The following is a 24,592-nucleotide window of genomic DNA, read 5'->3' on the forward strand; positions in this document are numbered from 1 at the left end:
GGATTTGAATATTCAATTACAACCATCACTTTGAATGTTTATCACCAACTGGATGTGCAATGACAGTTATGTTATCCACAAAAGAAAAAGAAAAAAAATTAGACACCAGTAACAAGCCATCTTTAACTTTCTTAACACTCTTTTAACAATTTATGTACAATGTCGGCTGAGTGGCTTATGACATTTTTGCACTAATTTTAAAACCCAACCTGAAGTATTATCATTGTATACCTGTCATGGCAGATTTTTTTTTTTTTTCCCAATTCTATCTTTCAGTCGTGGCTGGAGAAAAAAAATGTGGGTGGGGGCACAGATTTTGGGTGGACAAACTGAAGAACCCCTTATTTATTATATATTGTCTTTCACACTGGTTGAAAAACACTGGTCTAGATGACTGCAGCTACTTTCATGCCACTTGCATTTTTCAGAAAGATGTTTTAGGTCTTGTACCCCCATTGTTGTCCACAAAGCTTAGAAAAAACAAACAGGGAAAGCAAAAAAAGGCATTACTTACACCACATCCAGTTAGCCAACTCCATTTGTCAGAACAAGAGCAAGAAAATAGTCAGTGTGTAAGCTCATCCTCGATCACTTGCCTGCTGCTGAATTCGTAAATCAGTCCAAGCTCCTTAATCTTGTTTTTTTCTTCAAATAAACGATTTGTAAAGGGGTATTGCATTAAAGAAATAATGTTTTTTTTTTGATTTCTAGAGTTTTCTTTGATTTCTGAAGTTGCTGTCTCCCTAAAGTCACTCTCGTTTATATGTAGTTATATTAATGTGAATTGTGAACCATGGACATGAACATGAATTGGTTCTTCGATGAATGTCCAGTCACATTAGATTAAAAAAAATCCTAAAACAATACTAATTTAGTGCCAATAAATATGAAAGTGTCCGGGGTGCAGAGAACTGTGTCTCCGGAAAAATCTGAAAGTAACCAATCAAAGGGCAGCCTCAGGTCACCTGCTTGCCAAAAGATTAATGATTTTCATACACTGTAATTTAGCTGGAATCCTTCACTCAGGAAATATAGGTGTTCATACAGAAATGAAACAAATACAAGACTTAAGCAATTTTTAATTTGCACATTGTGCAAATTAGCACATTTATTTAATAATTACTTCTCATTGCTTAATTAATTTAAATAGAGTATTTAAAATATTTGAGGGGTGCATCTCAGTGCCAAACATTACAAACCACCACTGCAGTCTTTAGTCATGAGTATTTCACTCTAAATTTATATTTTAACTGCTGGCAATTTTGTGACTCATGTTTATATCCAACTTCGGCCTCAGACATACTGGACAAATTACATTAACTAACTCTAAACCTGTGAATGAAGATGCCATATGAAAGCCGAGTATACGCTTACAACATAGTCAGTAGTGAAAATGTCACATATGGAGCAAATTCCAGGGTCTTAGGGAAAACATTTCAATAAAACTAAAAAAGGTAAAAAAACTTGGAATACATAGAGGATTGATTACACAGACTAGGGGCACTAATGAACTATGCAACTGCTAATTATAAATTTCATAAAATATAATTAATTTTACATGTATAATTATCAGAATGTTCAGTTTTTTGCACTGTATTAAAGCAGGGTGACAAAAATAATACAAAAATAAAAACAAAGTGTCTTGGACCTAATAGCACCAGAAGAAAAGGAGCTTAACATATGAAATTAGCCCAGCTACAAGGTTTTTGGTATATTCACTTATTATGTACTCTGAATGGTTATATTAAAGGCTAAATATAATCCAACAGACTTTTGAGAAGTAAAAAGAAAAAATGATTTTCATCAAATTTATTAATTATTCACACAATAACAAACATATGCTTTCTGTTAAACTCAAAAAAAAAAAACCCTGCTTATGCAAGATTCAATGCCAACTGTTATTTTAAAAATGTGTATGCAGTTGAGGAGATTTAATGTGCTGCAGGCACTTTAGCGCATTAATAGCGTTTTACGTTCCACTGTGCACTTGACAGTTCAGAAAAGCACTAAACAAATATAAGAGAAAGATTTATCAGTGTATTATTAATGCAGTATAGTGTTAAAATTTGTTAACACTGCAGGCTTAACACCAAATTTAACAGAGACTGCTACTGAATTACTATTAACTAGCATATTTTTAAATAAAAAAACTCTTGTAAAAATGCTGCAGCACAGTAACAGCTAAACTATTGCTACTGGTGACAGTGTCAGCTAAAACCAAAAGAAATTTAAATTTAATTTTGTTTTTGTCTGTCTTTTTTGAAGGGAATCACCTTCAGCCACCAACTCTTATGCATGTGTGTGTATAACATGGACATCTCTAGGAATGTGGGATATCCAGACATGGGTAAAACATACAGTACAAACCCCACATATACAAAAACCTTGGAGATGGAGGCATTAATAGCTCTTACGTTATCTTGATTATGGTTATCATTTTCTTGACTGCTACTTTGGATGGTTCTAATTAAAAAAAAAGACAATTGGATTACATACTGTAGAAACTTTCTATGATTTTTTTTTTTTATTTGTCCAGTATTGATTTAATGAACATTCAAGCTAGATGTTTGTTTGGTTCATATTTATCATTACATGTTCAGCTGTATAATGGGCCATTCTTGTTCATTACATAACTGCTATTTTAAGTTTTTATGCATTATTTTTTCTGGAATTTATTTATTTTTATCTGTTTCTTTATACTTTATACTGTTGCATGCTAAAACTGATATTGGAATAATTGTGTACATACTTTAGACTATGACGTCACAATGGGCTTCTTATATCACTTTATTCTCTGTGGCTTAACGAGTAGCTCCTTTTTATCTGGTCGAATTCTGATACATTTTAAGAAAAATATATTCCCCATGTGTCATTGTAATTTATGAGAAAGTCCTTAACCATATGGAGGCTGTCTCCTTATGCAATTCAGAAAAAATTACCTCTAATGGTGGAATATTTTGACAAATATAGCATAACCCCTCCTAAATTTGGATTTTCTGTGAATACCCTCATTATTCCTGGACTAAGGATGCATTTCTCAACAAAATCCACGTACTTTGACTGTTCACTCTGAGTGAGATGTTGAAGCCACACACTTTGTTATTGTAACGTGTGCTTTGACTTTATTAACTGGTTATTAGAACTGTATAGCAGATTATCCACAATTACAGTTTCCACATTTTAACAATTAAGGCTCTAAGGCAACTTGTCTAATAAAACCTTTACTGGAAAGGTATGAGGTCATTGCATCTCTGTTTGTCAAAACAGAGGCTATGGTATTACCAGTTTAGAGGTGAGCAAAGTGTTAATCCATTTTACTAGCAGTTCAGGACAATATTTTGATAGAATATAGACCCTGCTTTGATTTAAGTTACTCTTGCTTCTTTACTGTGGAATTTTCTGTACACCTAGTTAGTATTTTTTTCACAGAATTAGTTGTTTTGGGAGTATCGAGATACCTGACACAGATGACCATGTGCTCTATGTCTCTGTGGACTTGGCATGATGAGAAAAGCATTTTTCAGTTTCAAGGAGGTTCAGATCAGTTATGGAACAACTATTAGCAGAATGAATAAGCTCTACATTGTATAGAGAGGAGTAGGGATGCAGCAAATGAAAAAGTTTATACGCATGTACTAATTGCCCCAAATATTCAATCAGTACTTTGAAAGTGTAATGGTAAGTACAGTTCAAGCTACTAAGAAATACACTCTCCTTTTTTACACTGAATAATTCCTTATCATAAAAATTGGATATTTTCAGATTAAAATAAACTTCTTGTTTTTGCAACATTTAAAATTATACCATTCATGTCAATCAAAAACTAACACCATTTTGCTTGCAGAATTCTATATTTACTTATTATTTCCCTTTTTACTTTGCGACTTGGGGAGGAGCAAAAGCTTTAGATTCATCAAAAATTTCGCTCTCTGATTTTCGACAGATCTCGACATTTTAGGTTCTCCTGATACTGAAAGCATACTGTAGATATCTTGATGATTGGTGTGTGTCTGTCAAAACTTAAGTCTGTTATGAGATGACAATGTGGTGATTAGTTTTTGAGCTAAATCGTGCAAGAGAAAGAGGCACTCTAGGGAACCCTCAAATTAATTTTTGATAATATTTCAAGAATTATGGCAAATACCGTAATTCTGCAATTAATTTTGAATCCTTCTCATCAGTTGCTATCGTAATAACCTATTTTGTGATCAGAAAGATCAGCATCAGAGCTGTAAAGAATTACTGAAATGTTATAGAATAGTTTGGGTAACTTGGTTCCTAGGGCTCAAAGCCTACTGACGCTCATGTCCAAATTTCTTTGCTTTTCTGAAGGGGTCACCTAATGAACGCTTAAATTCAAGTTTACAAAGGACTGTTATATATAGATATTGTACAGTTTGTACTATGTATATTTGAATGCAAGTATTTTTTGAATATATTCTGAAATGTGTTATTTGTGCATGCACATGAGCTGCAAGACAGGCCCAATAAATACACACTTCAAACACATACAGTAAAGCATCCTCAGTACCGGTAAAAGCATTCATTACTTAGACATTTAGTCAGGATAATCAGTACCATGATACAAAGGTTCATTGGTTTGTGAAACATGATGAATGTTGTAGAATGCAGGAATACACTTGTTTCTGCATATTAACTCATACCAACAATTTTTTGAGGTGCCTACTCCAGCACTGATCACACTTTAGTGATTAGTGCATACCACACTAATTGCTACTGAGCTCATCGGAATAAATAAAATGCAGATGGAAAAATCATCCTTTTCTAACAATAATTATTTATGGCTCATTCTGAAGACCTACTGAAAGCATATATTCCTTATTACACATATATTACACTTTCATGAACCACATTTAACAATTCTGTCATATTAAACAATTCAGATTTTTAAGACATCATTCAAGAAATGATTGTGTACAATATTTTCAAATGCTAACAGTTATTGAAGAAAACACTTCAGCCTTCTTAAAGCAAACCTAAAGAAACTTACTGTAAGTCTTTACTAAATAGTAATATAAGGACAAGTAATGAAACACAAGACTTACCTCTTTATTTTTTAAATAACCTACATATATTTAAAAGATCCAAAATTTTAATTTTATTTCATGGAATTCATAAAGAAAGCAAATGAAAAAATTGGCTCTGTTGTTTAGTTCCAAAGGGCTTGCTTTACCATCAAGATTTCTGCAAATGGAAAGCAGATTCTTATCTAACATTTTATCAGGGTGCTCAGAAATCCAATTAGCGTTCGGCTGTATAAACTACTGTTGCATGTTTTCATCCTTTACTGTGCACACATTAAGTTTCCATTTGAATTTTCTTCATTGTTTGGCTATTTTTGTCTTCTGAGAAGTAAATACATCACATTTGCATTAGTTTACTGTACTTTAGATGCCTCTGTGTATGGCATGTGCTATGCATGCTTCTGTATAATTGCCTTCTGAAGATCAACAATTAATCAGCAGGCACACATTTGAAGATTTCTTTAAAAAAATCATATGTTTATTGCAAGTGTAATCACTTTAAAAAGCTGATTCCTGGTAAAAACAATACTGGATCTTTCTGACCAGTCTCTAAAACATTACTTGAGAACAACATCCAGACTCAAATGTTATCACATCACAAACTTGCAATTTGTCATGTTACAGCAAAAAAGAAAAGTAACACATTCCTTTTCGAAACTATATTCTTTTTAAACTGAAGGCAATTGCTTGAGATGCTGGTTCCAGTGGCTGACAGTCCAGTTTTCTGATCATAAAGAAATCTGATGGCTGCATTTGCCTTTTAATAGTATGTAAATCAATACATTGTATACAGTGCATCAAGAACAAAGTTCATCTGCATGACCTGGTTCTGGAGAAGGGCTTGATATTTATGGTAGATAACAAAATGAATTAAATTGTTGCAGTCTTGCTTACTAAACCTCAGGAAATGCAGCTGTATTTGACATGTTGCTCATGTAAAATATTTGCATAGCTGTCACTCTTTGTCAATGCTTTGGTTTGCATTTGTTAAGCAAATTGTCATTAGAAGGCATGCACCTCATACCTCTTTACTGATATCATCTGCTCAGATGGAAACAGTATGTTCCAAAGTCTTCCATGCTCTGTCTAATTTTATTTAAACCATGCTGTGGATTACCACTGAAATGTGAAGGCTGCAACTTCTTATGTTAATCATATCCAGCAGTGTTATGCCCCCTACTATTCCTGCATTGCTTAATCAAAAGTTCTCAAGGGACCATCTAAGATTTCAATCTTTGATTTAGAGTTTGCTGTTATGTGTCCATGGAATTCTCACAATCCATACTCAATCCAGTGAAAAAGATGCTTCTTTTCATTTCAGAAATGTTGTCTGTTACATTTTCTGCGTTTTCTTGAAACGCAAGGATAAGGAAAAGTATTAATATCTTTTGTATTTTGCTACAAGAAAATTACTTATGATGCCACTTCAAATGTACTTGAATCATTCCTTCAAAAACAGCTTTACTCTGTGAAAAAATCAAAGTAGATCAGAATGCCTGGGTCATAAGGCTAATTCCTTTCCTTAGCACACTTGCTTGATAAACTGTCACTAGATAAGTGTACTGTGCTAAGCTGCCTGTGATTTCTTGTTTTGGAATGTGAAGAAACTGCACACAGCTGTTTTTGCCTGTCCCTGGCTTTCCACTTGGTTCTCAAGAGTAGAAATACTCAGGTGTCCGGCAGCAATCAACTTCTACAGTAGCTGCGAAAAGACTCAGCATGCACCATCTTTCACTTCTGCTAATCACTTGCTAAGCTTTGGATCAGCCTTGCCATTCTTCCTTAAACTGACCTTCCAGACAGAAAGGATGTTCTACATCTGACTTTTTAATTATCTGAAACAACAAACAAAATATATAGTTACTCACATGCAAAACTAAACAAGCCTGCTAAAAAAATATTAATATAGTACAAGCATGTACTTTAAAAATTGCAGTTTTTCACCATGTAGCAATGATGTTTTACTTTGTATACTTGTAAACTTCTACAACTAAATAGGTTGATCTGGTATCCAATCTAGAGCAGCCTTGCACCAGTTGGTGCTCCAATTCCAGGACACATACCATACTTCCAAGAAGAAGCGCCATTGCTTTCCATGTGGAGCAGGTATTCTCACCCTACCTTATGAAGTCAAAATACTCAACTAGTGACCCTAAAGACCATTTGTTAAATGGATACATGTCATTTACTAATATGAAATTTTGCAGACAAAATATGGAAAAAATAAGATTTTCTTCTTATAGTTCTTCATTTATAAAAGCATTACCAACAGTCACATTATATTTATATAATTATACCACGAAACTAATGCATAAAACTGGATCATTGTATTGGCCTTGCTTGCGTTGAAAGCAAAACAACACAAGTAGTTCTGCTTTGGTTATTACACTTTAATAAAATGATAAGCAAATTTAACTTCAACAAAGTTAATCATTGTTGGTTTGGTCATATAAAACAAAACACTGACAAACCAATTCACTGTCTAATTTAAATACAGCCACAAAGTTACTATCATTTATAGTCACACATTCCTCAGAATGAGTGTTGGCTAATTGAAATAAAAATCTAATAACCTTAAGCAGTAATGGTACTAAGGTGCCAGTCTCTCAGATTTATTATAATTATTACAACACTGGACAAAAATGTTTTCCATTGTTTTGCTTTCTGAATACTTTTTGGTAATTATGATAAATAGCTTTAAGCTGAGCTCAAGTATAATTTCAGATTGACTATATCACGTAGGACTTGGGAGAAACATGATGTCAACTTTTATTGAATTTAGAGTGTTTAATTGCTTAATGATGCTGGTACATTAGTTCCTTAGAGTGTGAAAAATGTTACTTCTCATTTTCATTTGTACTCAGAATCTGATGCTTCTCGTTTCAGTGTCCAGCAATAGTTGGCCAGCATCAATAGATTCTACTTACCCTGTTGTCACTTTTCCATCACTGCAATGTCCTGGTGAAACCTTTTACTCTATTCATCACAGACTGCACCAAGATTAGCATGAAAGAAGTCCAAGTGTGAATGCAGAAAATGAATCTTTAGCAGCATTTCGCACTTCATGGTTTTGCATGCTTGAAGCATATTGTCAACCAGCTGGACTATCAACAACATCCTTGAATGTTCTCCAAGCAATTACCTCTTGACCCACTAGTGGATTTTTGAACTGCTAGTCATTGATGATGCATCTGATTTATGAGGTTCGGTTCGGAGCATGCACTGATACAGCACATTGCCACACCCACATGATGCAAATAGAATAAACAGTGCTGCTAAACGTGCCTCTTTTTATAATATTAAACAGAGCTTACAAAAAGCCGATATCAGATACAGCCTCTTGTATCCTACCAAACTGAAAGTAGATATTCAAGGCAAACATTACATCTTTACCTCTACAGAGGAAGCAGATAAAGAGTTAAGAAAGCTGATTCCGACAATTTCCTGAAATACGATCGTGAGTTGCACCCTGTCATGGCATCGTAAACAAGATATCACCAGCTGTCTGATCCGTTTACAATGACCCTGGTATCGTAATTATACATCCTTTTCCCCCTTCTTGGTCACTATCTATTTATGTTTTAATTACAATTATACACGTTTATGTATGTATGTGTGGAAGAAATTAAATTAGTAACTTTTTTTTTCTTTTTTTTTTGTCTTTTTACTATTCTAAAGGAGACTGTTAAACATTGTACCTTTGGTTTATTGTTGTTGTTATTATTGTAATAGGGTTTACTATGCTTATCCAGGGCCACATTTTAACACCATTCCCTGGGTTTACTATCTTAACATTTCAAGACTGTTAAAGATTGTTTTTTTTATGCTTATAGTATTTAGACTGTATCAGCAATAGATATCTCAATTTTAATCCTCATACACCGCTGCTGGGGGGCTTGTTTTGTTTTGGACGTGCTCTGTCTCTGGGTATATCAGAGGGCTGGGGCTTTGTGATGTGGGGTCTAGCCTCACGTGGGGAGGAAAAATGGGGGGGGGGGACTGGGGGGGGAGAGAAAGAGAGCAAGCTATCTCTAATTTATCCTTTTAATCCTTACAATTATAATTACCAATGTAACAAAAGAAAATAGAAAATTGGAAATTAAGGTCAAAGCTGTCTCATTTTCGGTTAAGACTACAAAATGACATCAAAAATTTAGAATCAATGTCTCCAAGATGGGACAGTTAACTTTGTGAGCTGGAATGTTAAAGGCCTGAATCACAAATTAAAAAGAAAGATTCTCTCACCTAACAGGTCTAAACATTAAAATAGTATTTTTACAGGAGACCCACTTATTAAGCAAGGATCAGTTCTGGCTGCAAAAAGACTGGACTGGCCAATTGTTCCATTCCAGCTTTACAAAAAAAACTAGAGGTGTGGGAATTCTTATACATAGAACAGTCTCATTTGTAGTATCAGATGTTGTATCTGATCCTGAAGGGAGATACATGATTGTCATGGGTAATTTATTTAATTGTAAAGTGATTTTGATAAATGTTTATGTATCCAAAATGTATTTGCATCCATTCCCAATGTGAACACTCATAAAATTATAATGGCTGGGGATTTTAATTGTGTTTTAAATCCAGACCTAGATAGGTCTCCTGTCACAGGGGCGATGACATCTAACACTGCAAAGACAATTACACAGTAGACCCCTGGAGATTTCTAAAACCAAACTCAAGAACAAATTCCTTCTACTCACCAGTGCATCATTGCTACTCAAGAATTGATTATTTCTTTGTAGATAACAATTTCTTGCCTACAATTAAATCCAGTTTTTATTAACAACATTAATTCAGACTACTTTAAACTAGAATGTGGTACCAGTCAAGGATGCTCCTTGTCACCACTACTTTTTGCAATGAGCCACTGGCAGTTCACTGTCGAAATGCTTATGAGATTATTAGAGAAGGACTTGAACAGAAAATTTCTCTGTATGCAAATGATATGGTACTGTATATATCAGACCCACAAAATACTGTGCCTGTAGTCCTAACAGCACTAACAGAATTTCAAAAGATTTCTGGTCTCAGAATTAATTTGACTAAAAGTGTGCTCTTTCCAGTGAATTCTCAAGCACACAATATTAGATGGGACACCTTCCCTTTTATCATTGCAGATCAGTTTAAATATCTAGGGCTAAACATCACAGTAAACATAAAGCTGTTTATCAACAAAATTTTGCTGTCTGTATGGAAAAAATTAAGCAAGACTTGCATAGATGGTCAATCCTTCATCTTACTTTAGCTGGAAGAATTAACATTATTAAGATGAATATCCTTCCTAAGCTTCTCTTTTTATTTCAAAACATCCCAATATACATCAATAAATCGTTTTTTAGGAAATTAGATTCAACCATAACCACATTTATTTGGAATTCAAAACATCAACATATCCAAAGAGCAACCCTACAAAGAGGTATGGTGGAAGGTGGTATGGCTCTACCTAACTTTCAATTCTAGTACAGGGCAGCAAACATTCAAACTATAAAAACCTGGACATGGACACAAATAGATGAACATATAGCCCTACAGGCTTGGTCTGCAATAGAAATAAAATCCTGCAGTACTTCTTTATATTCCTTGCTTTGCGCCCCAATAAATGCAAGGTATCGCCAATATACTAACAACCCAATTGTGCTTCACTCTATAAGAATATGGAACCAATGTAGGAAGCATTGTAAGACAAAGAATCTTTTATCAGTGGCACCACTGCACAAGAGCACCTTTTTCAACCCTCGCAAACATATGCAGTTCTTAATGTCTGGAAAACATTTGGGATTAAATCATTTAGAGATCTGTACATAGACAATGTCTTTGCATCCTACGAACAATTACATTCTAAATTTAACTTTCCAGCAACACATTTCTTTCACTATCTTCAAATTAGAAACTTTGTTAAACAGAATCTGCCCAATTTTCTTCACTTCCCACATCCCTCTATGCTGGAAAAAATATTGCTCAGTTTCAAGGACTTAGACAGCATTTCTGCAATATATAAAACTATTTTACAGTCCCTCCCTTTCAAAGATCCAACCTGCAAACGATGCAATCCAGTTCCAGCCTCACTGGGACACATGTTTTGGGCCTGCACCAAATTAACATCATTCTGGACCAAAATCTTTAAATGCCTTTCAGACAGCCTTGGTGTCACAATCCCTCCTAACCCATTAACAGCTGTGTTAATTAACAGTGGAGAAGGACAAACAAACTGTGATTGCCTTTACTACACTATTGGCACGGAGACTTATCTTGCTAAACTGGAAGAATTCTAACTCTCCTCTTTTAAGCCAGTGGGTAACTGATTTTATATATTATTTGAAATTGGAAAAAATCAAATTCTCACTTAGAAGATCTGTGCAGAAATTTTTGAAAACCTGGCAGGATCTAATCAATAACATTTTAGAACAAGCTTTTAAAACATTGAGGAAGCAGATTCTCTCCCCATCTCCTTTTCTTCTCCATTTATCTATATTCACTTATTAATTTATCTATTTACTTATTTTTACTAGGCTTAAGATTTATTCTGCTGCCCATGCTCTCTTTCGCAGTGGTGGGGGTTGATTTGTTTTCAATCCTATTCTTGTAAAATTGATCTATTTGTATGGAATGTTGTGTGATTTCAATAAAATCAATAAAATTATATAAAAAAAAAGAATGAACAGTGCAAGGTTTTTTACAGGGACCAACAAAAATGCCTTCCTTAATCTAGCCATCAGTTATTTATGGAAATATCTGTCTCAAATACCAAAATTTTTCGCATCCATTGTTTCATCACACTGTAATAAAGAGGCATAAAGGACTCTGCTGCGTCGACAAGAGTTTTACATGTCACGTGTTTCTGCACTGGAACCATTTTTAAATTAATGAGACTCTTTGGCACAACCATCAACAAGTGAAACAATAGTACTTGACATGGCTTAGCTGCATTCTTACTAACAGTGACGCTACTTTTACATCACCACAAATGTTCTAGATGTACTTGTTTTGCTATATGTGTATATTCATAATATGAGAAGAAATTAAAAAAGGTGATTGCAATAAAATAGTATGTGATAGGAAAATTTAAATGTCTGCGGTGGGTTGGCACCCTGCCCAGGATTGGTTCCTGCCTTGTGCCCGGTGTTGGCTGGGATTGGCTCCAGCAGACCCCCGTGACCCTGTGTTTGGATTCAGCGGGTTGGAAAATGGATGGATGAAATTTAAATGTCTTTTTTTTTTGATCAGCAGGCAAAAATGTATAAGATACACCCGAAAGTGTTCAGAAAGCAAAATCTTTCTTGTCCAGTGTAAGTTATGCTTTGACCAGGGATATATACATTATATCGATTAGTTTCCATGTTTACCTAATCTAGCAAGTACCAGGGTTGGGGCCATTGATGAACTAAATTGGGAATTAATGGTCACTTCCAGTTCAATTCCTGTTTTTGCAGTTGCTTCCAGCTCAAAAGAAAAATAAATTGAATTGAATTGGAATGAAAGAAAATAGAATTTAATTCCAACAAATTCCAGAAAATTTCACTTCTGAGATAATTTGTCTATGTTTGTTAAATATTATATATCAAACATTATGAATTATATAAAATACAAATACATCACATAATAATAATTACATACATACAAATACATCACATAAAATTCATATACAAATACTTTCAAGCGTAACGCATGTATTTTACTTACATTTTATTTAATGCATTTTACCCAAGTTTCAACTGAAAAAAATGTGGATGTTTGCATAATTTACTCTGCACAATATATTTTAAGAATAATAATGATGTATTTGATCTTGTAGAGATCTATATAACTGATGAAATGGATTATTTGCCACCTGGAAGAAGCTCATGCTTCATCTACATGGTCCAACTTGTGGTCCATGATGCCCTGAAACAAACTGGTCCTCTAAAAACTGAGATGGCAAAAGCACAGAGGCCTACATCATTTTACCACATATCAACAACTGCACTGGAAATCTGTAAGGGATTTATAAAATTTCCAGCTACAAACGCAACAGGATGGAACAGATGGTTTAAAATAACAAGTTCAATTTGTTCTTATAACTTCACGTGTATTTTCAGGGCTGCAAGCCCCTGTTTACTTCACAGTAAATGAGAACAAGATCATCAAAGACCTCTGTAAAAATGTAGAACTTTTTGACGAAGCGACAGATCCATGCCAGGCTGATAAAGTTGTAACTGCAATTTATTGCATGTATCATTGTCAACCATGAGACAAAGCAAAATGTTCAGAACAATGAAATCTTCAGTTGAAACACACCTAACTAATTTTAAAGATGTGGAGTGGTTTCAGCTGGTTGCATTGGTTGAGAAAGACACTACATCAAGAATATACTAACAAATAAGATACATACCGTATACTCTTTCATTATCTCCACCAAAAAGACCAACTACAAAGGATTATGCTGAATCACCAAAGACGACAACAAAACATTTTGCATTTATGGTAACCCAAGTCCCAACTACAACCACAGTTACCAGCATCAGATGAGGCACCATATTACCTAAGCCTACCATACCATACTGAGAGAATCTGATCCTCTACTGAAGGACTCCAGAGAAAAATTAATTTTAATGGGCCAACATCTTTGATTTAGGTGCCAAATAATCAAATGTGTAAAATACTGATCTGTAAACTTTGGAACTTTCTAACCTCCATGTATGGGAGCCTAATTATTTTCCTTCTCCTGTGCATTGTATACTTCTCTTGTGCTTTTACATCTGCCTTGATGATTTGGGTAACTGAATGTCAATATAATTTTTAAGCAATGCATTTTACTCAGGCTCTGAGTCTATGTCACTGACCATCAGAATGTCATTGTCACAGGGCCATATAGTGTAGTTTAGTCTTTCTTTCTTCTTGATTGAACCCAGTGTTTGACACAGGGCTCAGGATCAAACTCCTCAAATGATGAGCCTTCAGTGTTGATTCTGACTAAATCTGCCAAGGTTAAGATATTGAACGAGTTTTGTATTTTTGATTCTATTCTATTCTGTACTGAAAGGCCACATTCACACTGAGCTGCTGAAATTGGCAGAAAAAGTATGATCTCAACAAGATGCTAAATATTATGAAAATGTGTGCAATAAAGTTCTTTTATCTGTAAGACTTCCCACAAACTTTTATAAGACTTGTCTGAGAATTGGCCTTTAATCAGAAATTTTAGTAATCTCCATTCCATTTGTACAGTCTTGACATCACAGGCATTCTTCAATAAGACTTCTTGATACCATCTTGATACCAGTGTCAATCTCATTTTCTCCAAAGGTGATTAAATGATCAGGCCATGAAACATGACAGAAGACTGAGAAGCAACAAATGATCTCAGTCCCATGTGAGCTTCCTTGCTGTGATTACCCCTCATATTTTCAAACTGGGTTTCCAATTTCTTCAACAGTAACCTCTGCCATTTTCTCAGCATTCAATTGAAGTTTATCTCTAAAGTTGGTGAGATTTGTGCCTTTGAGATGGATGTTCTGAAAGGTAATGCCTGCATTTGTACTACTCACTGACTTTCCCTGCTTTGTAGTTTTCAGTCTGTCTGAGATCTGGGTGTAATCCTGGGGCACCACATTTTCATGCTGAGCAAGTGATTCGAGCCCAGTGTGCTTCAGAAACTCCTGCAACTTTCCATTCCTTAATGGTCTGTCTGATATTCCCTTGATTGTGAGAACACAACTGCCAATAGCTGCTACAACTTGAGGCAAAATCAAACAAGGCAAGGGCACACATTTCTAAAGCTCTGCTCCAGCCATTGAAATAAGACACAGTAGACATGAAAGTGATAAAGACTTTCTACAACCTTTTAAAATACATTTTAGGAATTATTGGCTTTTCAGTGTTCATTTTGTAAGTAGCTGACAGGTGGCATGCTACCAGTGGATAGGACAAAAGGGCATGATGGACAAAAATGTGACAAAAGACCTCCTAGGCTCTTAAATAAGTTTAGGTCAATTTTAGGTATCCAGTGGATGGGATGAAGAGGCACGTTAAATATGAAATTGATGTAGAAGACTTTCTACAGTCCTTTAAAATACATTTTGAAAAATATCAACTATATAGTGTTGATTTTGCAAGCAGCTTACAGGGGCAAACATTTCTATAAGCAAAGGCTCAGCTGTAGAAATGAATATCCCCTCTGGTGGTACGGGATGGAGTGGCACAGTAGAGATGAACATGCTGTAGAACAGTCTGATCGGTTTCAATCTGCCATGAACAACTGTGTAAGTAACATACAGGAAAAAAGAGTTTTATAGGATAACTAGACATTAAGTCCGTTACGATAATGGGCGCTAGAACAGTAGTGCATAAACATTAGTAGGAACAGTCTGTATTAAATGGCAAGGGCCCTTGACCTCATTCTGTTTCTTGTCTTCATTTTTTTTTGTCAAAAATATTTTTGCAAGAAGTCTAAAGTAAAATAATAATAAAAATAAAATAGAAACGTATATGACAATACAGTAAGTATAATTAATATTACATTTATCCTCTCCTCTGTGGCTGTTGATTGATGTGTTGTGTCTGTTTGAAGATCTCCTATCCTGCCTCTCTTTATTTTACTTTGCTGTGGCGTCTCTCCAGCAAGTACTGTCCAGTTCTCCAGCAAGTATTTTAATCTGTGCTGGCGTGGAGCTGATTATTGTATGTGTGGCGTCTCCCCAGCAACAGATTTTATGTGCCCAAAAATAAATCTACTTTTAAAAGTCATCCTATTGTAATATCATGAAAATTCCTATATTTAGGAAAACCCCTTCAACAACTAACACTTTACACTTTACCGGGCCAAGCTTCTTAATCGCAAATCTGACATCCTCAGAGTGAACACTTGCACAACAACACACACTAATCCCACCTCTTTGGGGAAGCTGGTCTCTGCGTATCAGTACCCGATTGGATTTTTCGTGCCTTATGTTTTAGGTGTTCCCTCATTTACCGAAATCCGGTTGGATCGTCCACATGTTATTTTATAGGTCCCGCCCTCTCTGTCTTGTGTGACACGTCAGGCATCCTTTGAAGCATCTGCTAGAGGCCGGTGACTCTGCCACTCATTCCGCCCTTCCCTGTACTTCCGCCTTGTCCGTAATATGCGTTTAATTTTCTTTCACAACAGTGGGCAATCAGCAGAGTCTCCCCAGGAACTGATGTAATGTGTGGCGTTTCGCTGATAATCGTGGCTGTGACGTCTCTCCAGCAAGTACTGTGCAGTTCCCCAGCAAGTATTTTAATCTGTGCTGGTGTGCAGCTGATTATTGTATGTGTGGCATCTTCCCAGCAACGGATTTTATGTGCGCAGCTGCGACTACCCAATCAGCACTCTCCTCAGCAATGATGTCCTTTATTAAAGACTGCCCCGCACAAGCGCACTTCACCAGAAGACACGGACACATGGACGCATACATCGATTTTATTAAAGAGGATGATACCTGCTGTGAAAATGAGATCCACCCCCAATTTAAAGGGGTGGTCATGACAGTTTTTTGGTATAAAAATATCTTTAAAATTTGACCAGTTATTCATTTTATGGTTTAAGGTGTCAGAAGCCTGTTGGCTGATTGCCCCCCAGATGTTAATGCAGTCCAATGCCTTTTCTGATAGATGGTAAATTAATGGATTTTCTTTTTAGATACCTATATTAATTACAACATCAAACAAAATCACATTCATAGCTGACTCTTGTGTTTTAATTCTTTAAACCAAAACCTAATGAAGTATCGGCAGAGTTAATTAAGAAATTCTAGTATCAATAAATCATTTTTTACTTTCATGATAATGTAATATATCAAAGTATGTGACAGCTCACCAGGGGATGACTTGGAGAGGGGGGCTTCCGGAATACCATGAATTGGATAGACCCATTGAATTCCTATGACACTTCCTTCTGTTCCAAATATAATTGCACTGAAAAAAAATAGTATGAATGAATAAGAAACAGATTCCCAATATGGGGATAATAAATATTTTTCATGATAAGGTTGAGGTTTGCATTTGCATCTGAAAGCACAGAAATGACACAAAGATTATGCTCAATTAGATGCTGTATGTATTGTTTTAGATTTGTGAAACATCATTCCTAAGACACCACTTCTGTTTTAGTGGTGTCTCATCAATAATTGCATTTTGTAGTTATAGTACATTACCTGAAAATAAATTGATGCTCACTTACCTTTATGGGCAGGCAGCATAAAGTCTACAAAATTCATTGTTTTATTAGAAGAATTAGATATATGTACAATAAACAATATTAAAATCTTGTGATAGAATGGTACTTCATCCAGCATTAGTTTCTGCCTTGTACTTGATGCTAGTTGTAGAACCTCCATAAGTCTCCATTAACGAAGTGGATTTGATAAAGAATGCATAAAGATTTAGAGTCGCATGTTAGCATAGTAGTCAGAGCTGCTGTCCAACCACAAGCAGAATCTGGGATTTAGACTGAAGCAGCGTATCTTTCTATGTATAATTTTCATGCTCTTCTCATGTTTACATGGATTTTTCTGTAGGTATTCTGGTTTTATTCATAGTTTTCCAAGACATTGGTTTTAGGTTAATTGATGACATTAAACTAACCTGGCAGGAATGAGTGTGGGTGAGTGTCTGATTGTACTTGTAGATTGGCCCATCCAGGTTGGTTGCCAGAAGCTACCTGGTTTGAAAATCAGTTGACAGAGGGGTTAAATACTTCAAAGTACCTTGATCTCCACAGTGTACTTGAAGTACAGAATCTGCAATAATGTGTGACCAAGAAAGAGACCATTCAGCTCGGCTTACATTGTCTAAATGAAATAGAATGTAGTAAGAGACTGCAGAAAAAACTAGCAGACCCATGTGCTTCCTGGAAGATCTGGAGTATGAATAATGACCCAATGCAACTCTGCCTACCTCTCTTGCCCTAGCTACTCCCACATGTACATCACTATAAAAAGGTTGGTCTTCCACATCATTCTTTACTTGTCTAACAAATGAATAGGCAGCACTGACCTGTGCTACTATTTAAAAAATACAACAATTTACTCACTTCTGCAATAAAAAGGATGTTCCCTCTGGAACTACAAACCTCTGCAACTTTTTACAGTATAATTATTAAAAATTTAAACAAACAGGCTTTAGATGCTGCAAAAACACATTTACATATTAAAAGGTTATATGATACAATATGTCATATTAATGAAAAGCATATTCTCAAAAACAGGATAAGCAAAATGCCTGAAATATATTCATTTGCTGCTTTGCTGCTAGGCTTGGTAAAAGGACATGACAACCAGGGATTAATATGCTCAAGACTGTGTAAGTTATTCTAGAACGGGTCAATATCAGATTCAGCAGTAACTTAAGGAATTTTATGTCCACTCTAAGCTCCTATCCATCCCTAAGCAGGAATATCTTTGTTTCGTTATCCTAATAAATTTCACTGGTAAATGAAATAATTAAGTCACATTTCCTTATAAGGACAGCCATAACTAGAGAGACAGGAAAGTCATCTAGCTGCTAGTGAAAAAGTATCCAGTTATGTTACTGTTCACTAGTTATGTGCTCTTGTACTATATAAGCTAATACTGTACAAGAGGAAAAAGAAATTTCATTGTGGTCCAGCCAATTTAATTATGAGGTTGTGAACAGCTAAGAAAAACTATGACAAGATCCTTAATGAAGGGAAGGGGTTAAATAAAAATATTTTGTGCATTTCACTTACTTTTGAACTTTAGGATCAGATTCATTTAACTGAGGGCAGCTCCAAGGATCTCCATTTTCTTTTTTTATCTGAATAACAACAGCACTTTCACTTAACTGGAGTGAATTAGGAGCAAATATGACTGGGATGTCGAGTCTGCCTTTTGGTGTCAAACGGATTCCTGTTTGTAGATAATGAAATAAACAAAAAACAAAAAAACATTTTTAACAGGTTTAAGTATTATGTTCAAAATTTAATATTCATTCATAAATAGAAATACAAGATACATGCAGAAATTAATCACAGATGGCTTTGAACTAAACCTGTTTGTCTGTATATATAAATGCAGAAATATACCACTGGCCACTGTAAATACCACAAGAGTTGGACAGGCATCCTGACCAGAAAAGGGATGGGCATCCCGACTAGGAGAGACGAAGGAGCCAGACCCGGAAGTGATGACTGGAGAGGATGGGCGGACAGCCCACCAGAAGATGTCGCTGGGGACTCTTTATTCCTCCAGGACGCTAGAGAGCAAAGGCCCTGGGTATCGGTGCCCAGTACAGAACCAATAAGACATACTGGGAAGTGTTGTTTGGCAACACAGCCCTGCTGGGGTCCATGGGTGCTACAAATGGGTGCTCCAGGGCGATGCTCTCCCTAATAAAGGGGCCCTGGCACTGGAAGTACTCCCGGGTCCGTAATAAAAGGGACTGCACTCCCTTATCCAGGCGAGTCAGAGCTGGGAGTACATGGAGCAACACTTTACTGGAGGAGGGCAGTGCCATGATGAGAGGAGAGAGTACTGTGGAGAGAGAGGGGAATTGGAAAGAAAACCTATGCTTGTGCTACTTTTGGAGGTATTTGGTTAATAAACCTTCCATTCTTTGTGTGTTTGCTTTCTGGGTTTGGGGCTCACTTAAAATTATAAAATATTCTTTTGTAAATGTTTTTGATTAAAAATAGCAAAATATAAAATTAAATTAGATATTTTATTTCTACACTCTGGATCAGCCTTTCCATTTTTCCTTAAGCTGACAACATCATCCAGAATTTTATACCTAGTTACTGTCTAGATGTAGTCTGAAAACTATTATGTTGTTGTCTTTGTAGGATTTCTTGTTAGTCTTCCTCATGTTAAGTTAATTGGTTGTTCAACATTGGCCTTTGTGAGTTCCTTTGTCAGTAAGGGAGTCTAGCAATGGACTTTTGCTCTTTCTAATGGTGGCCTTCAACCTGATACTTCAAGATTAGGCGCTGGCCTCCTAAGACAATGAAATCAACTAAGCAATCATTAGAGGGTTATGCTTGCAATGAACCCATCAAAAAGTACTGGACCAGCCAAAGTGCATGTAAGTTTATTAGACTAGCTGACTGATGTCAAAGATTAACTTCTTGTAACATTTTATTGCATATTTATTTTTAAAAACCAGTCGTGAATATGTATGTAAGCGATTTTTAACTTAAAGATTTTTAACTTTATGCTACCTTCTGACAATCAGCTCACACTTTATTTGTGTAATGTATTTTCTTGAACATGTGTGTTTGAAATAAAAATACATGTTTGAACAAAATATATAACCATCAAATTTAATTCTGAATCACTGAAACTCAAATTTTTAAAGCGTTTTAGTATTTTTGCAAATTACTGTAAATACAAGTTTGCCTTCTTAAAACCAATCACAGTCACTGATTTATTATTATTTATGCATTACACAAATTTGCCTAAACTGTTATAAAATGAAATTGTTTAACAGTTAAAAGGCATAAAGCAAATACTCTGAATGCTAAAATCTAGAATAATACTATCCTGTATCCCTGATATACACGGTTGTACTTAGGTAGTAAGATGTATTAAATTTCCCAGTTTCCTGTTTCAATTGCTGTAATTTATAATAAATGATAGAAAAAAAATGTTGTGTCCCTGTGTCTTTTATGCTGGGAATTGCTGGTTGAACATGTTGCTGCATACTGGATTCCTTGCGTCTCAATGGCAGCGTATCTGCTACTTTTCATCAGATGCTATCTGAAGTTCTGATCAAAAATAATAAAAGACATAGAAACTTGCGTTCGAAGTCTGATGCTATGTAATTGAATTTTTGACATTTGTCAAATAGAAAATTTATTGCATCTGACAGGTCTATTTTTATTTTCATTTTAAATTTTTCTACTTTTTGAATTGGATTCTCCCTGTCCACATAGACCGTTGTTAACATATTAGAAATTTTAATTGAAATCCAGCAAAGGATTTTGTTCAGGGCAACAATCTAGTTTAATGCATTCTTTTTCATTTTAAGCAGTCATTTATTAATACTATAAAAGGAAAAAGCTTCAGAAACCACCTGCACTCTGAAGTTAACAATGTAGTTAAGAAAAAGGAAACAATTACATGTGTAAAACTCCGTATTTAAACTGATGGAGGTCATACAGCTGTTAATCTAAAATGCAAACAATTCATGAGTTTGGAAATGAAAAATTTTCTAATGTGCGAGACTACTGCACTGGATGCCAAATAAAAAGAATACACACAGTGATATCTTTACCATAAGAATATTCGTTAATGGGAAAACCAATTTTGGTAAGTACATGTATTCTTTGATTGACATCATTCTGCAATATGCAAAAAAGGAAATGTATTAAAATATATAAATAGCAGTAATACAGTAAGCAAAATTCCTACGACCTTTAATAATAATGGGCATAATGGCGGGCCTGAGGCTAGGAATCTGCGCTGGCAATCGGAAAGTTGCCAGTTTTAATCTCATAAATGCCAGAAATGACTCTACTTCTTTGGGCCTATGAGCAAGGCCCTTAACCTGCAAATGCTTCGTTCTGCATATGACATTAATCTGCATCAGGCCCTGCAAGCGCAGGTCCTCCAACTTGCAGGGAAAACTTGGGGGCTGATGGCAGGATTGGCACTCCAGCCATTGTGAAAAACCACACACTGTTTCCAGTGTGGTGCTGAGGTGTCACCTGATGCACTCTGGTCCCAGTCCAAGTGGTTTGCCGTGACGAAGCTCTTCAAACCAGACCCACTCAAGAGAGACACTTTAAGTAAGCAGCCCATTTGGATATTGGGGTACTTGAAGTGTATGTTTGCTGTTATGCCACCAAGTGCTTGTTGAGTTTTTTGTTTTTGTTTATTTGGTGCCTTACATTAAACAGGGTGGCTAACTGTTCTTTGGGAATCTTCCACTTACTCAACCCTTCCCATAAAGAAAAGTCTTCATAATTTTCTTTCACCAGTCCAGGAGTCCAGCTGTTGCTGGATTCTTTTTGTTCCGAAGAAAGATAGAACACTTTGTCCTTGTATTGATTATACTAAGTTGAACAACACTGCATTAAAAAGACATCCTCTTCCATGAATTTAATCATTATTACATAAAGTTACTGCGGTGGGCTGGCGCCCTGCCCAGGATTTGTTCCTGCCTTGTGCTCTGTGTTGGCTGGGATTAGATCCAGTGGACCCCTGTGACCCTGTGTTAGGATATAGCGGGTTGGACAATGACTGACTGACATTAAGTTATCTGGATCTTTTACGAAACTTGATTTACATAGTGCAGACAACTTAATTCATATGATTAAAGGTGAAAAATTCTCAACAATTTTTAATACCACCACTGGGAATGGTGAATATGAGGTCACGCACTCTGGGTAGATTGGTGTTTTTACCTTCTTTTTTCAGGCCTTTCTAATTGATATGTTTTGTGATTCTAGGAATATATGGTTTAGTTAATATTGATTATACATTATTTTTTCTCAGTCATTGCAACTACATGTTTAGCAGGTTTGAAGGGTCTTGCCTAGATTACAGGAGAGTAACATATTCAGGAAATTTGAAAATATAAAATTTACTGGTCCCTAGTGACCTTTTAGAAGTATGGAATTTCTCAGACAGGTCTGAATATGGAAAAATCTATCTATGGTTACAGCTGTTTTAAACTGGAAGGTGCCAGAGCCCTGAAACAGGTGCAAATGATTGATTGGATCCATCAATTATTATTAATGATTTATCAAAATCTTTATAATGGTTATCTTGCCAATTATTTCAATAACTAAAAAAATATCAAATACATTTGCTTGAACTCAAGAGGCAGAGATATTTCAAAGTAAACTAATAAAATTATTCTCATTAAATCCCCCAGATGTCAATTTGTAGTTCAAAGTGGAATCATATGCTTCCAGTGTTGGGGTAGATGCGGGAATGCTCTAAATTCTAAAAAAATCATCTTCGCAGAACAGAATTATGATGTTGAGACCATAAGCTTATGGTTATAAAACTAACCTTGGAAGAGTGGTATCACTGGTTGAAAAACTCTTCATTATCTATACAGACCACAAAAATGCTGTAAACATTAAAATGGCTAAATGATTAACTCTTTGAGGGCTGAATATTTTTTCCAAAAAACACAGCTTTCTGAAAAGCACACAAAGCAATGGTTTCACACAGAAATCAAAATAAAACATGTTACTGAATGATATGGCTGCCATTTTACCAGGAATGCATGACAGGCTGACTGCTAGGGTGTCTTCGTGTGTTGGGGGTGGCAGGAGTGGTTACTGTTGCAGTGCATCATAATCTGCTTTGTACCTCTTGTCATTCTAAGTGGTGGTCTTCGCAGGTAAACATTGCCATAGGTGTGTCAGCTACACAAACCAGTTCAGCACCACGATCAGCTGGAGATCAATCAGCTGGGGACTGATCAGCTCATGCTGGTACGTCAAACATTCATTTTCAATCACTTGTATCAAAATCGGAGTCTGACAAGCAATAATATGCAAAACATTGTCCACAGAGTATTTTGCTTTACGCATTTGCTTCAATCTCTTGCCAGATGTTGATGCCATTTTTGCCATTGTTTGCTCCTTGCTACTCATTCAAGTGCAGACAATCTCAGTCAAACCAATGAATCTAACTTTCCTTCTAGAAAAAAGAGTCCAACTAAAACATAACGGTGGGTTCTGTCACCGTTTACAGTTGATTACCCTCACCAACCCCTACTTTTGACAAAAGTTCACATCTGCCCTGAAATCGTTAAATTCTGGGCAGACTAGACAAGGTCTGTTTTTTAAATGTTTCAATTTGATATTTGGTGTCAAGTAAGAGATAAAATTGTCAAATGCTCTTTCAAATTTCAAAATAAACAAAGAACACCTTGCCACCGGAAAGGTTTTGTGCATCAAAGGAGTCAGACTGAAGGAGTCAGAGGATACTGCAACAATAGTAAAAATAATTCATACCAATTAAGACATCCCTGACAATGTTCCTAATGACAAATTACATTCCCCAATGTGTTTGTGAGCATGGTATTTATTTTGGTCATCATTCTGTTATTTTTGGGCATCTTGGAATTACACAAACCAAATAAATAGTAAAATGTCCTTTTTGGAGGTTAAAAAAATGACAGAGACTATTAAGAATTATATTTTAGTGTGTAAAACATATAGTAGAGCAAAATCTAGTAAGGGTTATACTATGGTTTTTTTTTGTACTATCCATACCCCTTTACAGTACACTGTGGGAAGGACTGGCTATGGATTTTATCTCAGAATTTCTCCATCTGAGGATTTACTGATGTTTTGGTTGTAGTTGATTGCTCCTCAAAAAGCACACACTTTATTTCTTTATTTAAAAATGATCCTCCTCAAAAGAATCAACAGGAATTATTATCAAGTTTCAGATTTCATGGCTTCAAGAAGTCTATATTGGGGGGGGGGGGTGTGGGGGGAACAGGGCTCCTCAATTTCTTTTACATTTCTAGCAATATTTTTTGGAGAACTAGCAGTAAATTTTTTTTAACTTTGTGTTAATGGTCACATGAAGCATTATAATAGAAATTTAGAAAACCTTGTAAAG

General features: G+C 35.6%; 1 protein-coding gene across 1 annotated transcript in view; it reads right to left on the minus strand.

The window, feature by feature from the left end:
- The window catches only part of LOC114651130 (cilia- and flagella-associated protein 47-like), a 622,279-nt gene that overhangs the window by 76,428 nt on the left and 521,259 nt on the right, over positions 1-24,592 (minus strand). The window contains 2 exon segments of the mRNA XM_051927333.1: positions 16,864-16,961; positions 18,754-18,913. Coding sequence (XP_051783293.1) covers positions 16,864-16,961; positions 18,754-18,913 — 258 coding nt within the window.

The sequence above is a fragment of the Erpetoichthys calabaricus genome, chromosome 4 (assembly GCF_900747795.2).
Source record: "Erpetoichthys calabaricus chromosome 4, fErpCal1.3, whole genome shotgun sequence".
Lineage (NCBI taxonomy): Eukaryota > Metazoa > Chordata > Cladistia > Polypteriformes > Polypteridae > Erpetoichthys > Erpetoichthys calabaricus.